This window comes from Eucyclogobius newberryi, unplaced genomic scaffold (genome assembly GCF_026437365.1).
Source record: "Eucyclogobius newberryi isolate DKJ021-1_F unplaced genomic scaffold, fEucNew1.0.hap1 SCAF_8, whole genome shotgun sequence".
Classification (NCBI taxonomy): Eukaryota; Metazoa; Chordata; class Actinopteri; order Gobiiformes; family Gobiidae; genus Eucyclogobius; species Eucyclogobius newberryi.
The window spans coordinates 12505073-12521357 of record NW_027316500.1 but is presented as its reverse complement, the minus strand read 5'-3'; the positions used below and the strand labels follow the sequence as shown (position 1 = coordinate 12521357).

The 16285-nt window shown below is 38.9% G+C and overlaps 1 protein-coding gene across 1 annotated transcript; it reads right to left on the bottom strand.

Moving 5' to 3' along the window:
• Positions 1-16245, bottom strand: LOC140351565 (calpain-2 catalytic subunit-like). The gene is made up of 21 exons (XM_072437434.1): positions 15931-16245; positions 15419-15488; positions 14811-14929; positions 13801-13934; positions 12938-13106; positions 12783-12866; positions 11109-11194; positions 5754-5828; positions 5520-5680; positions 4623-4792; positions 4522-4533; positions 3257-3468; positions 3021-3057; positions 2875-2940; positions 2443-2509; positions 2292-2356; positions 2155-2223; positions 1900-1978; positions 834-950; positions 579-637; positions 1-266 (listed from the first exon to the last, which is right to left on the bottom strand). The coding sequence occupies exons 1-21, from the start codon at positions 16165-16167 to the stop codon at positions 243-245; spliced, it is 2112 nt and encodes a 703-aa protein (XP_072293535.1). The 5' UTR covers positions 16168-16245; the 3' UTR covers positions 1-242.
• Positions 16246-16285: the final 40 nt, after the last annotated feature.

Below are 16285 nucleotides of genomic sequence, written 5' to 3'. Positions count from 1 at the left end.
TACATCCATTTTATTAGATACAACATGATAAGAGACACGTGGCACCAACAACAGTACAAGGTTTTCTTAGGTAAACATTTTGTAAACCTGTACTTTTTGACCCTGGGTGGATTATTCTAGACAAAAACACCGAATCATTCGTTCATTCAGTGACAAAGTAAAAGCTTATCAAGAACTGAGAAAGCCTCAAACTTTAATTTGTATTGCTGGAGTGAAGAGGGCACATTGAGGTCCGGATCTCTCTAAAGAATGGTCAGGCTCAACCACTGTCAAAAAACAAAGACCAGAGTTAATACAGAAGCACAAAACATACTTAAACAGTCAATTTAAAATGAAGATTCACATTTGAAACTGGCTCAGCAGTGTATAAACTTAAGAATATGTAACAGAACTCAGTGGCATTCTGTTAATATATCTGCAGCTAATAGTGAATATATTGTTACTCTCTTTTCACGTTTCCGTAGATTTCAGAGTGATTAAAAATGACTGTTGCCATAACAATGAAGAACTCAAAACAAAATATGTAATCTTTCATGAAATAATGTTTCAAATGCCTTTGTCAACATAAAAGGACTTACTTGTCTCATGTCTAATGTAATTACTCCTGATCCGTCTTTGTCCAGCTCGTTGAATGCGTCTGTGGCAAAAGAGAAAAGTTAGATTTCAGATGACATCGAAACATTCTTTAGGTTTGTTGTAAAGTTAAGATGGGACAAATAACGTGCGGACTGACTGGAAGAGGTTCAGTGATTGTGATCTTTTCTTTAAGGTTTTTGTCAAAGAAATTACTATTTGATATAAGTGTTTATGGAGAAATTAATGCCAAATCTTACTGAAAAGCGACTCCAAGCGGATGAGACAGCTGACGAAGTTGTCAAAGTCGATGCTGAGGTCCGGTTCGCTGTAGCGAGCCACAATGACCTGGTGCAAAGGGTTGTTGAGACGGAAACCTGCAAAGAAAAGAGATCCATCTTTAACCTACAAACCAGTTCTTTGGATGTTTTGCCGTTCAAGTTTATTTACTGTTGTTCGGTTTTACTTTGGGTTTAGTCCTGGATAAAGATCTATTTGTGATGTTTCAGGCCTGCCACCTGCTGGTCTCCATGGAGTTATTGCTTTGCCTAGAAATGTCCACAGTATGGCATTAAACTGTTTACCTCCATAAAGACAAGCAGATGGTGCCACCAAAAGAACTTACAGGTCAGATCTGTGGAGAAGTGGTTCCACTCACAGCGAGGATGCAAGAGTTTCAAGGTATTTTTGAGGAATTAGAAAAAAAGCTAACTGAATAAATGCAGTGGTGGAAGAAGTTATCCAACGTTTAAACAGTCAAATTGTGATCTTGATAAAGAATTGTCCTGATTATTGGTCATTGGAAACACTTTTCCTCATCATTTATAGCCTACTTTTCTACTTTCGCTCTCAGATATAGAGAAGTAAAAGTATCCAACGTAAAATGTACTAAAGTAAAAAAGATACCTAAGATGTCGCTCCTACTTTGACTTTTGTACTTTGTTACTATGCACCGCTGCACAAATGCAAGATGGATCATGTAATGTCTTCATGTGGAACATTCAAGGAAAAGCAAACATCTCCATGGAGACAAGCATGGTCTGAGTCCTGGTCAAAGATTTTGTATCGGCCTAAATGGCTCAACACATTTATTCTGACACTTTATTTTCTACAGTTTGTTCCATTGTTTACATTGTTAAATGTATTGTAAAAATACAGTAAAGGTTGGTTTATCGATTGATTCATAGTGTATATTTTGCCCATTACTTCGATTTAATCATTTTACATGTAAAATGATGATGTGGTATTAAAGAAACAGTTGTAAAAACCTGTAGAAAAATAGTTTTGAATTATCTAAGGTGTGAAGTAAAAGATTTAGGGTGTAACCTGCTGCTTCCACGGCCACCCTCATCTCAGAGCTGCTCATGCATCCACTGTCGTCCGTGTCTCTCTCCTTGTACAAGCGCTGATGGGAAGAAAACAAAAAACATTCAAGTTATTAATAATACGTGTGCACTTGAGTATTCTTCCACACGTACATATTTTTGGCTTCAGAAATGTCTCAAAAGCAGCTGCAAATTTTGTGAAACAAGTGCAAGCCGGTTCCTGTCATTTTGAGTCCATGTTTTGAACGGAACTTACCAAGAAATTCTCTATTTTTGTCCACAAGATTTTGAATTCGACCATTCCCAATTTCCCGCTGCCATCTTTCTTTAAAAAGTCAAGGATTCCCACAGTGAGTTACAAACAGTTGTGCAGAAAATGTTCATAAAGGATACGTCCAGCAGGTTTATCATGTTGTGACAAGTTGCCAGGCTGAAGCTATCGAATTTTATCCTATTTTCTGGATGCAAATAAAAATACATTATAATTAAAAAACAAGCGTAACATTATCAATTTAGTTTTTTTTTTTTTTTTTTTGGTTCATACGTTGCTTCTTTTTCGATATGACAGTGTTGAGGATCCTCTGCAGCTCGTAAACGGAGATTTCCAAATCCTGAAAAATAAAGATTTCAGATTTGTTTCGTCACGTTTTTGTCACTAAATCTAGATGAACATTTCCCGGGATAAAATATGTGACATTTACAAACTCAAGGCATTTTCAAAACCAGGCATCTTCAGTGGTCGGTATCTACAAAGGTTCGTCAAACCATGTATAATTAAAACTATAAGTGAAATTCAATACAAAAAAAACAAACAAACCACTTAAATAGGACAAAATTTGCCATTTCCTGAAATTTTAGAACAGTCTTAACACTAAATCAGAACTAGTATACGACTAGCGAAGGTAGTATTAAAGAAAGTAGTCATATTTTGTCTTGAAAGTTCACAATCTATCAAATCAGTCAAGAATTTTCTTACACGTCCTGCAAGATTTTGAAACAGTTTCTGAAAGTTTTTTGAGATATCCTCTTCATCGACTTCAATCTGCAAATCAAAATACACCGATTAACCAAATAAACTTAAATATTACTTTAAGATAAGAATACAAAATTTAAATTATTTACAGGCTTGATGTTACAGTCCACCGGATCATCGATCTCCCTGAAAGCAATAATGTAATAACATGAATTGGTTCCCTGGGCTACAAATGTACCAGGTTAAATTGCACAACTGATGTAATCAATTCAAATGAAAAGAGAAAAGTAAACAAAACAAATGCATTCAAACATCACGGTCAGCTGTACATTGCAATGTGCACAGTTTTAAAAGAGTGATTTAAGTAACTGCTTTGAGAACGTACATGAAATCTGCTGGCTTTTCAGAAAACACTCGTAGGTAGAAGTCACCGTTCTTGTTGGGTTCAAAGGTCGAGGGCACAATGAGGTACTCGCCGGGGGGCAGGCTGATGCGGTTGCACAGCTCTCTCATGTTTATGAAGGTCTCGGAGCGGGCCGCCGACGCATTGTGCAAGAAGAAGTTTTTCTTCAAATGAACTTGAGTTTGGCCTGAAAACTGATGCACAAAAATACAATCAGAGAATAGAAAGAATGAAGAAATTGTGATTTAATTCATGGGTTTCAGTCACAGGACTTTCTTTTCTATTTTGAGGACTTTGGAGATTGTGTGTTAATTGTTTTTCATTGTCCGTGCTTTATCGTGTTATTTAATTGTGTTATTTAAGTGTTATTTAATTCGTGATTTCATTGTGTTATTTAATTGTGTTATTTAAGTGTTATTTAATTGTGTGATTTTCTTGTGTTATTTTATTGTGTTATTTTATTGTTCTTTGTTTGTTGTAAGATGTGGAAGATGTGGAAACATTGGTATATTATTTTTGTGCTTGTCTTTTTGAAAATTAACCTTGAGTCTGGAATAATTTTAAAAATAAAAAATAAATAAAAAGAAGGTGAATGTGAGATGAATTTAGCTGCCTCTTGGCCAGGATTCCCTCAAAAAAAAGAGTATATTGTTAAGGTCCTCATTTGTCATCACACTGAAAGTCATGGAGAGACTAGCAAAATATAAACTGATGGTTAAGAAGACATAATACATTTATGAAGGTTTTAAAATGGTAACGGTATTCGATCTTCATGGTTTTTGATTTTTTTACCCTTTATATTTATATTTCACTCCTCGTTGTTATATTGTAACGTGTGATCCTTGTGGATCAACTAAATGTTCATTTAATAATCGAGTTTGCCAAAAATAATAGCAGAAGTAGGAGTAGTTATAAATACTACTAAGTGTGGTGAAGGCTGTTTGATTTTTTGCACCTTAACACATCCAGTAGAGTTGTCTGAGGGCTTAATGCAGCAGTAGGCCTGATAATAAAGCTTTAGCATTTGTTTTTGGATACTTGTGGATAAGCAGGAGGTAAATGAAAAGCAGAAGGGCGGCAGTGTAGTCAAATTAGGCTTTAGCAGAAGTAGTTGAGCAGTTGTCAAAGCCATAGCATTAGTATCTGTAGCGGTGGTGGTATTTCTTGGAGTATTAGTAGTAGATGCTTGGGTTTTGAGCTCTCCTTCCATATATTAATCAGGACCAGCAGTAGAAGACCTCTATTACCTCGCTTGGAAGCTACAAACACAATAGAAAAAAACATGAGTTGGTTTGGAAACAACAGATTTATGATCACAGAGTATGTTCTTTGCTAATGCTGTTCATGCCTCGTAGATGGCGAATCCGATGGTCTCCAGGTCGTCTCCCATTTTCCTCATTTTTCTCTTGTTTTTCTGCATCAGGCCCACGATGAAAGTGCACACGTCTTCCCCGTCGTTAGGGTCGTCGTCCACGTCCTCCAACTTGATGACAAACTGAGGGTTCATCCAGAAAGAGTCTGTGCGAAGAACAACAGTGTCACTGCTGCAATAGAGGATCATCTCAGTATGTGGAATATTCAAGGTAATAGAGTAGAGCAGTATAGAGCGTATAATAGCCAATAACCAATTGACAAATACACATCTCAGAATCAGAAAGTTCTAATTGTCTGTGAACCAAATTCACAAACCAGGAACTCTCTTCGGTGGTAAGGTGCAACATCAATACTGTAAAAATTAACATTATTCTAAAATAAGGGCATGCAAAAAATGTGTGTAATAATTAAATGGGCTTAAATAAACAATATTTACAGCAAGGTCAGAACAACAGTGCAAACTAGCTGTGCAAATAAAATGTTTCAAAGTTTTCCCTTGACCAAAAGCACACCTAGAGATGTGTGTTTGTGTCAACGTTTTCTAAAAAGATTAAAGGTTTTACCAAGTACTTAAAAGCACCAATACTATACACACTATTTAAATATGTAATTCTATGTAAATGTATAGTATAGCATATATTTTTTTACTTCTACTACTGCTGGGGTCTCTTCTCAAATATTCACCTTCTTAATGAAAAGGTTCCAGAAAAACTGTCCTGCGTAGAGACAGGGTGCCCAGGTTTAAAGGGAAGTGAGTACACTCAAGGTCAAAGGGTTATGGCGCGAGAAATGCACTGAAGAATTGGTGTAGACAAAATGGCCACCGTGACTAATTCAAATTCATTGTAAAATAACAGTAGAAATTGAGTACTTGGGAAGTTCCTGCAGCCGCCCGCGGACACGCCTCTTCTCCAGGTCTCCTCAAACTCCGTCTCCGCCCACTTCTTGTATTCGCCACTGGTCAGAGCGTCCGGCGTGAGGTTACAGATCTCCAGACGGGAGTACTGCCGCAGGAAGTCCGAAAATGACATCCTACGAGAAAAAAGTTAAGTGATTTTTTAAATTTATTTAGGGCCTTTGTCTATTTTTAAGTGTTGAGTGGCACCAGAATTCTCCGTCTTCTTTCAGACTCCTCAGTCTTTCTCGGTCATCATCGCTCACAGATCTCCACTCATAAGATCTGCAAAATAATTAGAAATGTCACAATGTCAGCAAACAAACACAACATTATAATACAACAATGGTCACAAATTATGAAAAACTAAACTTTAAATGTATTATTTTTGGTTAGATATTATTATTAGGCCCGAGCGCCACAAGCTGGCGAGAGGCCTATTAATCTCGTAAGGCCGTGCGAAGCACGGCTGCGAAAGTGCGCACGTAGTGCGCACAAAATCGAGCGCGATTCGCTCGCCCACTTCCAAACACTCACTAACGCACTCCTCCACTCATGCACGCCCCGTGCATACTAATTAGTTGTAGGAAAATGGAACATTACCGTTGTAAACGGGCGAAGCCCGTGCAAAAGTTCGCACTAAACGAGCACTTTATATGGGGATGACGACCGCTTCGCGGTCGTCATCCCCATATAAAGCACTCATTTGCGCTAAGTAGCTCACGAATACGTTCCCCATCTCTTGCATGTTCCGTGCATATAAGCATGTAAGGCAAAAATTGAACATTATTACTGTATAGAGGGCCAAAAACACAAAGTGGGCGGAGCCCACTCAAAATTATCGAAAGTACCCGTCAGTGACCAGGGACCCACACCATGAGGTAGGAAAGCGCGAGCGCTTTCCGAAAATGTATAGTTTATGATATTTGAAAAATGGGAAACATTGTTTTCGCATCGGAATATTATTAGGCCCGAGCCCCAGCAGGGGGAGGGCCTATTGCTCCCGCAACGCTGCCGAAGGCAGCGTTGCAACTGTCTGACCAAACATGCGGGCGCAGCCCGCATGTTTGGTACCCCGTCGCCCCTGGCAAGTACAGTGAACTAGCCCATGCCGAAGGCATGGATCATGCATACTTACTCCTGCTATGACAGAAATAGTCAACAATTAGTGAATGGGCGTAGCCCATTCACTAATTGTTGACAACAGCAGCGCGAAGCGCTGCATTCCTCCAAAAACCCTCCTGGCATCGTCCCGTACGCGAGAATCCATGCCGCAAGCATGGGCCATGCTTGTATCTGCTCAAATCAATGGAAGTCTATGGGGAGTGGGCGGGGCATCCCGACGGAATAGGGAGTGACGAGCGCGTAAGCGCTCGTAATGATAATTCCACCCCATGGCGGCATCGGGAAGGCTTAGAGCTTTCAAACGATGTATCATTTGTTGTTATAGTAAAAACGGCTATATTGTTTTTGCTAAAAATATTATTATTATTTTTCTTGTTCTTCTTCAGCGCTTTGATCTCTAATTTGACCCCCTGAACATGCTCAAAAACTCACCAAACTTTGCCCAAAATTCAGAATCGGTGAAAAATTTTATTTTTTCTGGGCCATTTTTTTTTTCGTTAAAAAATGGCGCGACAGCGCCACCGACAAAAGTCAAAATACATTGCGCCTATGGGAGACGCCCCGAGGTCAACTTTGGCGTAAAGCTACGAAATTCGGGACACGCATTCCTCTCGTGAGGATAAACAAAAAAAAACATTGTGGCCACGCCCCCAAACTTACCCTATGGCCGCCATCTTCCTTTGAAAATGAAAACAAGCTGAGTTAGCCATTTTGTTTACGTCAAACTTTGACGAACTCCTCCTAGGGCGTTTTGCCCACCGACTTCAAAATCGGCGTACGTCCTCTGGACAAGTGGGGCATCTAAAGTTATTCAATTTTTTGAGATACCTTTTACGGTCTGTGTGCGGCGCAGCCGCAAAGTTGGACAACTTATTTTGGAATATTGCAGGTCTAAAAATTGCTCCCATTTGATCAAAACCAGTCCGATTAGGACCAAATTTGAATCAGTTGTTAAACTTTCTAGTTTGGACCAGTTTAGGCTGACAAAATTGAAATGGCAGTGATAGCGCCCCCTACAGAGTGACCTTTAAATTAACATTGAAGGTCAAAAATTAGTTTTACCAAAATTGTCTAAACTTTACCCAAAATTCTATTTTGCCGTCCCGATCACAAAAGCCAATCACAAAAATGCCTAAATTTTTACGCCGTAGTCGTAGCGATGACAGAAACCTCCCATGTTATCCCTATGGGAAAACCACAAAATCTCTCAAATTACCACATTTTTATGTTTTACACTTTAACGGAGTCCTCCTAGTGCGTTTTGCCCACCAACCTCAAAATCGGTGTACGTCCTCTAGACAAGTGGTGTATCTAAAGTTATCCAAATTTTAAGGATAACTTTTACGGTCTTTGTGCGACGGAGCCGCAAACGTTTCCCAGAATTCTGACTATTTGGCCTTCAGAGTGGCCTATAAACAATAGAGTTTTTCCAAATGACATGATATTTTGAACAAAATTCTAATTTGCCATCCTGATCATAAAAGTATGAGAGCCAAAGTCATATTTTGTACGGCGTAACCGTAGCGTTGACAGAAACATCCCATGTTATCCTTATGGGAAAATCGTAGAATCGCTCAAATCACCACATTTTTACGCTTCACACTTTAATGAACTCCTCCTAGGGCGATTGTCCGATCAAGTTCATATTTGGAGAATATCATCTACACAAGCGGGGCATCAAAACTTACCCATATTTTGATTCTAAGTGCTACGGTCTCTGTGTGGCGGACCCGCAAATATATGTCAGAAATGGGAAAACAGCGAAATCTCTAAAATCACCACATTTTTACGCTTCACACTTTAACGAACTCCTCCTAGGGCGATTGCCCGATCAAGCTCATATTTGGGGAAAATCATCTACACAAACGGGGCATCAAAAGTTATCCATATTTTGATTTTAAGTGGTACGGTCTCTGTGCCGTGGAGCTGCAAATATACTGTCACAAATGGGAAAAACGCCAAATCCTTGAAATGTTCACATTTACGCTTCACACTTTAACAAACTCCTCTGTGGGCAATAGCTCGATCAAGCTTTACTTTGGGAAAAATAATCTACACAAGCGGGGCATCAAAAGGTATCCATATTTTTATTCCAAGTGCTACGGTCTCTGTGCGGCGGCGCAGCAAATTTGACTGACACTTGTGTTCATTTGCACTGGATTGGCCATGTCCAATGTGTCGCCGTCTGTCAAGTTCTTTTTTTATTCAAGACACAATAAGGGCGCCATCTTTATCAAGTCAAAAGCGCAGAGTCGGAAGGCCGGCGGCCCGCGAGGGCCGTTGGATGCCGCTTGCGGCTTTAATTCTTTCTTTCTTTCTTCTTCTTCTTCTTCTTCTTCTTCTTCTTCTTCTCCGGACCAACCCCCCTATTTTTCACCCAGTGAACATTGACGAAAAGTCACAAAAATTTGCACGCCTCTAAAAATCGTGCCTCTCTACATTCTGGCTATTTCCCTTTTCTAAAATTAAAAAAATTGGCGCGTCAGCGCCCCCAAATGTACCAAAAATGCATTGAGAGATGGGAAATGACCCAAAAAAAATCTGATCGTAGAATCATGAAATTTGGCGCAGAGGTAGATGGTGACAAGAGAAGTAAAAAATATTATTACGGCAACGACGTCCGCCCAACCAAATGTCGGCCATATTGCTTCAAAAATGGCTAAACATGACTTCGGAGTTTTTCCAAACGTCGTACTTTTACGAACTCCTCCCAGGGCGTTGGCCCTAAAAAGCTGAAATTTGGTGAAAATGCTACTGAGGAGTGGGACATCAAAAGTTATCCAAATTACATTGATACCTCTCACGGTCTCTGTGCGGCGAAGCCGCAAACTGTAGCTAGAATTTCAGAAATCTCCCATATTTAAAATTTCTGCCGTTTGCGCAGATAAAGTCCGAATTGCGTCAAATTAGAATCAGTTGTTAAACTCTTTGCCCTAAACCTACTTGAAGTGAAATAAATTCATTTGGCGCCACAGCGCCCCCTACAGATTTTATATGGAGGTTAAATGTTTAGTTTTGCGAAATTATATGAAATTTGACACACAACTCAATTTTAGCATCCCCATCAAAAAAGTCAATGACTCATGTCATAATTGTTATGGCGTTGCCGTAACGATGACCGAAACCTTTCATGTTATTCCAATGGGGAAATCGCCAGAACATGTTTACACTTTAGACTTTCACAAACTCCTCCCAGGGCGTCAGCCCTATTAACCTGAAATTTGGTGAGACTCATCTTCAAGACCATCAAAAGTTATCCACATTTTCATTCAAAGAGTCACGATGTCTGTGCGGCAAAGCCGCACATTTTGCCAAGAATTCAAAATAAAATTGCTTTTTGATGGTAAAACAAAGGGGAGAAGATGTGACAGCGTCACAGATTCAGCAGTAGGCGTAATAAAAGGACAATTGGGGCGCGTTAGCGCCCCCTCCTCTTGCGGCGTGGCGGCGGTGTGGCGGCGGCGTGGCGGCGGCGTGGCGAGGGCCGATCATTGCCGCTTGCGGCTATATTTATTATTATTATTATTATTATTATCATCATCATGTTTTATATTTCAATATTGTTGTTTGTGAAAAAAGTGCCATCTACGATCACATTTTAAGATTTTAAGACATTTAAAAGTTTTTAAACTAGTTGTGCGTTTAATGAACCCGTGGAAGTGATGTTTAAATGCAAGTATCTACTGCAAAGCGTTTGGTATCGCAGAAACTATTTAATTCTTGTATGTCCGCATTGTTGTTGAATTCAATCTAGCTAAAATAATCCTCAACAGAACTTGTTAACATGTCAGTAAATCCAGGTAAAGGCACAGACACAACTCAAGCTTCACCTGCTCAAGTTCCACCTGCTTGATCTGGTCAGTTTGACTCAACATTGACAGTGGGTGTGGTTCCCTGGCATGACAACACACAGAGATGCACAAAGTACATACCAATTCAGCTTGTTACTTTAAGACTCTGTGGATTTCTTGACACGGGCTTGGCCATAGGAATAGTTACAATTTGCTCTTTTAACATTGACACTCGATGCTGTAGATTTAGTCAAGCCAGTCAGCATGAAAAATCTTACTTTGCTACTCAGGGCTATTGCTTTTAAAATGGTGACAGTGGTGTAGCAGTCAAAATGGTTGTATCCCAGAGTGAAACACAACATTGCCCCTTGTTGTCAGAGTAAAACCAGCTAAATATCAATGCAAATTCAGTGTGACAAACCCTAAAATTTAGCAAAAAATGGAAGGAACCTGGTTTGATTTCTCTCAGTTTATATTGCAGGCAAATTAAATAGTGTATGTAACAAAGAAATACAAATATCTAAAAAGCTATATTGTAATAATAATATCTATGCACTAATCATTATATGGCACTGACTTGACTCATGTGCTTTGTGCTTCCAACTCTTATCTTTGAGACACAGTTTATATCTCTTTCGTCACCACTCACGAATCGCTCCAGGACCCGTTCCACTCGACCTGGCCCCACGGGTTTCTGATGCGGATGAGCTGCACAGTGTCACCTCTGTACTCCAACTGCAACGACATTTTAGCAGGTACGCCTTCAGTCAAACACTTGGAAACGTCCATTAAAAAAAGGGAAGCAGTGGGGAGCGCTTATTGGTCTTTGTGCGTAAAACTTAAACAGTCAGGTGCTCGGTGGAAGTGTCGGGTGATTCTTTTACGCTTACAAAACGTCTATGAGATACAGGCAACTAACTCCCAGGCACTCTTGACAGTAATTTTTAAGAAACCCTTATTTGAACATGGCAAGGGTTGGTTAAAAAAGGTGGATTAAAAAAATACACCAATGCGTTTCTGCTTAAATCTTTTGTTTCTTTGTTTTTTGTTTCTCAATGTCCATGTTCAAAGGGTAAAAGGTCCTTTATGTGGGACGTAACAGAATGTGCCACTCCCTTCATAATGAGACAGACACCAGCGCCTCTGTGTGCAGCCACAGCAGAAACACGTTGTTGCATTTTTCTTTTAACTTATAGCCAAATCAAGACCATTTAACTGTTACCATGAAGAATGCCCTGGAGTTCTTTGTCTGTCTTTGAGTTCCCTTGTTTGGGTCAAATCTTGAATTACTTTACTATTGACTTTTCATTGCGCTTTAACTTCCACACAATTGTTTAGTCCTATTTTAGTCCAAACTATTTTTTTGTCGAGAATTGATCAAATGAATCAACTGAAAAGCTTTGATATGTTAAATGAATCCTTTGGCCTGGGGGAACAGGATTTTTATAGGTATTTACCGATAAGGAGTTATTTTAAGCAATAAATAAAACAATGCAACGGTCATTATAACCCTCTGACTGAAATATAAATCAGAAATTTCAAGGGGAATAATATCTAAATTATATAAATGTGTTAATGACCTGGTTTGCCCATTTACTAAATATATTAAAATTAAATGGGGAAAAAGGTTAATTTTGTTTTGACAGATGAAGAATAGGAAAATATATATATTTTACAATGGAGAACCGCAAAGTCACATGTTTGGTAAAAAATTATGTTTGAAGAATGTGACCCGTTTTTTTAATAACCTAATGACCCCATGTCAAAGTGTTCATTATTCTCAGGGAAACGCTGACTGTTGGAGAAAATGTGGCTGCCAGAAGATACACCATTATCGTGTGTTCTGGGACATATCGCACACAAATATTGGACAGAAATTAATAAGGCATTGCAGACTGTTTTTTGACAATTTCAGAACTATTTGCGCCTCAAAACTCCTGCCATGGACAACATAAATAGATACCTATACAAAAAAATTGATGACACAAACGATTGGATCATAATTGATATAACCTGAAATGAACAAATTTGACAGACACTGGACTAAATGAGACTTTTATTTTGGACTGTGTGAGCCTTAACTTTGATTTTTATTTTATTTTATACCTCCCCTTCCTTATTCTCTCTATTCTATTTTTTTTACTTATTTTGTCACTCTCTGGTTTTGCCCAATTTGTTTTTGTTGTTTTATGCCAATGGTGAGGTAAATTAAATCTTTAAACCTTTAACTCCATTTAGTATGCAATAAATGTTATATTTTTTAAAGGTATATTAAAATGTAAAAATGCAAAATGTCAGGGAATATTTAAAGTCATTATCCCACCTCGTCAGCTCCCGTCACAGAATACGCATGGCCCTTCACCAGTTTTTGAGATGTTACAGCTTCTTGGTCGTTCATGCTCGTAATCTGGACAAATGAGACACACGGATGTAACAAAAAACGTGGCGTGGACGGAACACGAACATCGTCAAACCCACATCGATGGAGCAGCCAAGAAGCGAGCCTCGGTCCAGCGCCTTCTTGATGATTTTGAACAGGTGCGGGTGGGGGCGTTGCAGGTCGTGATTTTCAGCGATGCCTCCAGTGAAGTCCTCGAAACCTTCAGTGGTGCTTCCTCCGGACAGAGCCTCGTAGCATCCGTTAAGCCTGAATTATATTAGACAACATATTAAGTATGGACAGAAGTAAGTTTAATCGTGCCGTTTCAGGCATAACAATACAACCACAAACTAAGAACATCCATCTAGTCTTTTTTAGCGGTATTGTTTTGTTGTTTCATCCATATTGTCTGATGTAGACGAAACAACAAGACTGTTCCACCAAAGAAGACAAGGTGAATATCTTCCCCTTATTTTTCAATTAAGTGGAAATTATGGGCAAGGATGTGTCAAAGAAAAAAATATCTGCATGTCACATCTAAGAGTCAGCCTGAGATGCAAAGATGAGGACAACACCAAAAAGCCTCCAAATAACGTAAAGCCAAAAAAAATACAGACTTTTACCTGTTGTCTGATGTAGAAGAGAACTATTACAACCGCATAGACTGGTGAAGTATTTAAGATGGATTGGCCCTTCATGGTATTAAGATAGATAAAACGGTGATATATTTATATGTTTATGTTCAAATATGAAGTAGGATTGTCTTTAATCTCGGCTGTTTTCTCACAATCGGATGAAAACTCACATCTGCAATGATCAAACTGTATTTACGTGTTCTTACGTCCTACGGTTCTCAACGCAGAGTTAATACAGCTAGACAGGGTGGGGTCAGAGGTAAGCTGCCACCGCTGAATGAATAAATAATGCAGTGTTAAGCGTTTTGGGTGTCTTGCAGTATTACTTGGCGTAGGCTTTCTCCAGCAGGGCGCTCCAGAACTCAGAGCCCTCTTCAGAGTGAACAAACAGCAGCTCGCCGTTCTTCGCCGGTAACCGATCGTCCACCACCACGTCCACCCACTGACCGAACTGCCAGAACTGGAAATGCACCAAAACGGCACAACACATTATTAGCTAGTCGACAGAAAGGAAACTTGTAAAGATTTTTTACATATTTTCTGTTTTTCGTGCCCTGTAGTTATCCAAGTAAACATATTTACATTTACTTGGAACATTTGTATGTCTGTTAAGAATTGGCCACTCTGTTTAGAATTTAAATTCCAGCAAAATGTATACTTTTCTAAATACTAGATGCAAAGTTAAAAAAAAAAAAAAAAAACGTTTGTAGTTTTATGTTGCAGTTCAAATGCTTGCATTGCAGTTACATTTTAGGGGTTGGATTAGGAAATTGTAAGTAATCTTGTAGATATTAAGGCAGAAATATTTGAAACCATTATTCACATTATTCATAACCTGGTAGAAGAATGGACTTTGGACATTTTGTTGTTTGTTTAAAAGCCACTGTTAATAGCTCCAGCTTTTGTGGGGCAGGACAAACTTCAATATGTTTCAGAACAAATGGTGGAAAGTAAAGTTATATTCACTTAAGGATTATTATTATTATGATTATTATTATATTTTTAGTACATTATGTAGACATCTTGGCAGATTTTTTTCAATTCCCTCTGAGAAAACAAAAAAAGACTATATAGAGAAAAATAACCTTGAAAGTTTCCTATAGAATTGCAATTTGATGCTTTAATACTTCTCAAAAACATTCCCTTTTACTTTTCACTCTCAAAGTACATTCTTAGAGGAGCACCTTAATATAATATAATCCAATGTAATAACTTTAGTAGATTTAAAAATGTTACTTTTTCTTGAACTCTTTCTTTCCACTGTTCAGAACTAAATATGTTTTTTCCTCAACACATTTGTAGTATCTAAACTGTATTCATCACAGAGGGTCTGTACCTCAAAGTGAAAGATGCCGGCGTACTCCTCGTCAAAGCTCTGGTCTTGTGGAACAACTCTGTAAAGCACCTCTTTGTTCAGAGTCAGAGACGCGATGGCTGCCAGGAGCCAGCAGTCTCCTACACACAAATACCAGGAATAATTTGATATTTATCACATCTCCCATCACCGGTTGCATGTTTACGTCTCAAATGGAGGACATGGACCAATATAATTCTAATATAAGAGACACAATTTATGTTAAAGAAATATACAAAACAGAAAACCCGCAAAATCCTAACCTGAACATAAAGGTATAATCTTATTCCAGTGGCTTTACGATGTTTTTTTGCAGTTCAGCTTTGATGCTCTGAAAGTTTTTATTTAGGCACATTGGAAAGTTGGGACCAATGAATGGAATATATTGAGGCATGTAATGAAAACTGCTGTTACGTAAACTGCTGTATTTGGTTCAGAAATGTGGTGCAGACGTGGTGCAGCTGGTCTGACTCACACTGGGTGTACTCAGACCTGTGTAGCTGCTCTGTTATTGTTGTCCCACATTGTTTCTAACGTTCAGACAAGCTTCTGTCATGACAAAAAACACACAAAACACAACAAAGACTTACCCAGGGCTCCTTGACAGATGTCAGTCCTGGTCGCATTTTCAACAATGAATTTTGGCCTGGAATGCAACTCCTGTGATACAAATGCGGAAAAAGAGAATACAAGACTTACGCTCATCGAGTTTTTGTCTAAATAAAAAAGATAATAGCCAAGAAAGCTGTACACTTAGCACGCTTTGAGTGGAAACCTTTTGCAGTCTTATTAGAATACTTTTCATAAAATGTTGAATTGGTATCAGATGTAGATGTAACAACATTCCTGTTGCATCATTATATTATTTTGTGTTGTGAACCTGTGGCTTATAACTTTACAGTTACAATCCACTGTGCACTTCTCAAACTACTATGCCATTCAGACACTGCAGCTTAGTAATAAATAAATCTTACGTTTCAATTGTAAGGCAGTATTGTGCAGTAACAACAACAATCAAAATATCAGAAATGCTTCTAGAAAGGGAATCCAAACTTCATCTTTTTATTTGCATAGCCAAATAACCACAGACATATCGTCTTACCTTCGGTCTCATCCAGGTAACGCCTCTGGTTTTAGCAGAATGCTTTCCAAGTTCCTTAAATCCCAGAGACGCGGGCTCAGCTTCAAACAACTCATCTTCAAAAAGCCTCCCCCTCCCCAGACAACTCCTCTTCAGCTCGTGGTAATCTTGGTTTAAATACTTCTCTGCTCTGGCATTCGTTCCCCTGCCTTCCGCCTTATTGCGGTAGTGGACAATTCTTTTCACAATCCCAGACATCTTGAAAGGAAAGTTGTCAGTTCTGGTTGAGTAAAAACTCCTGACAGCAGCAGGAGGAGGTATGGCAACACAGGTTTAGTGACATCTGTGTAGCTCAACTATCTCAAGCCACACCCAG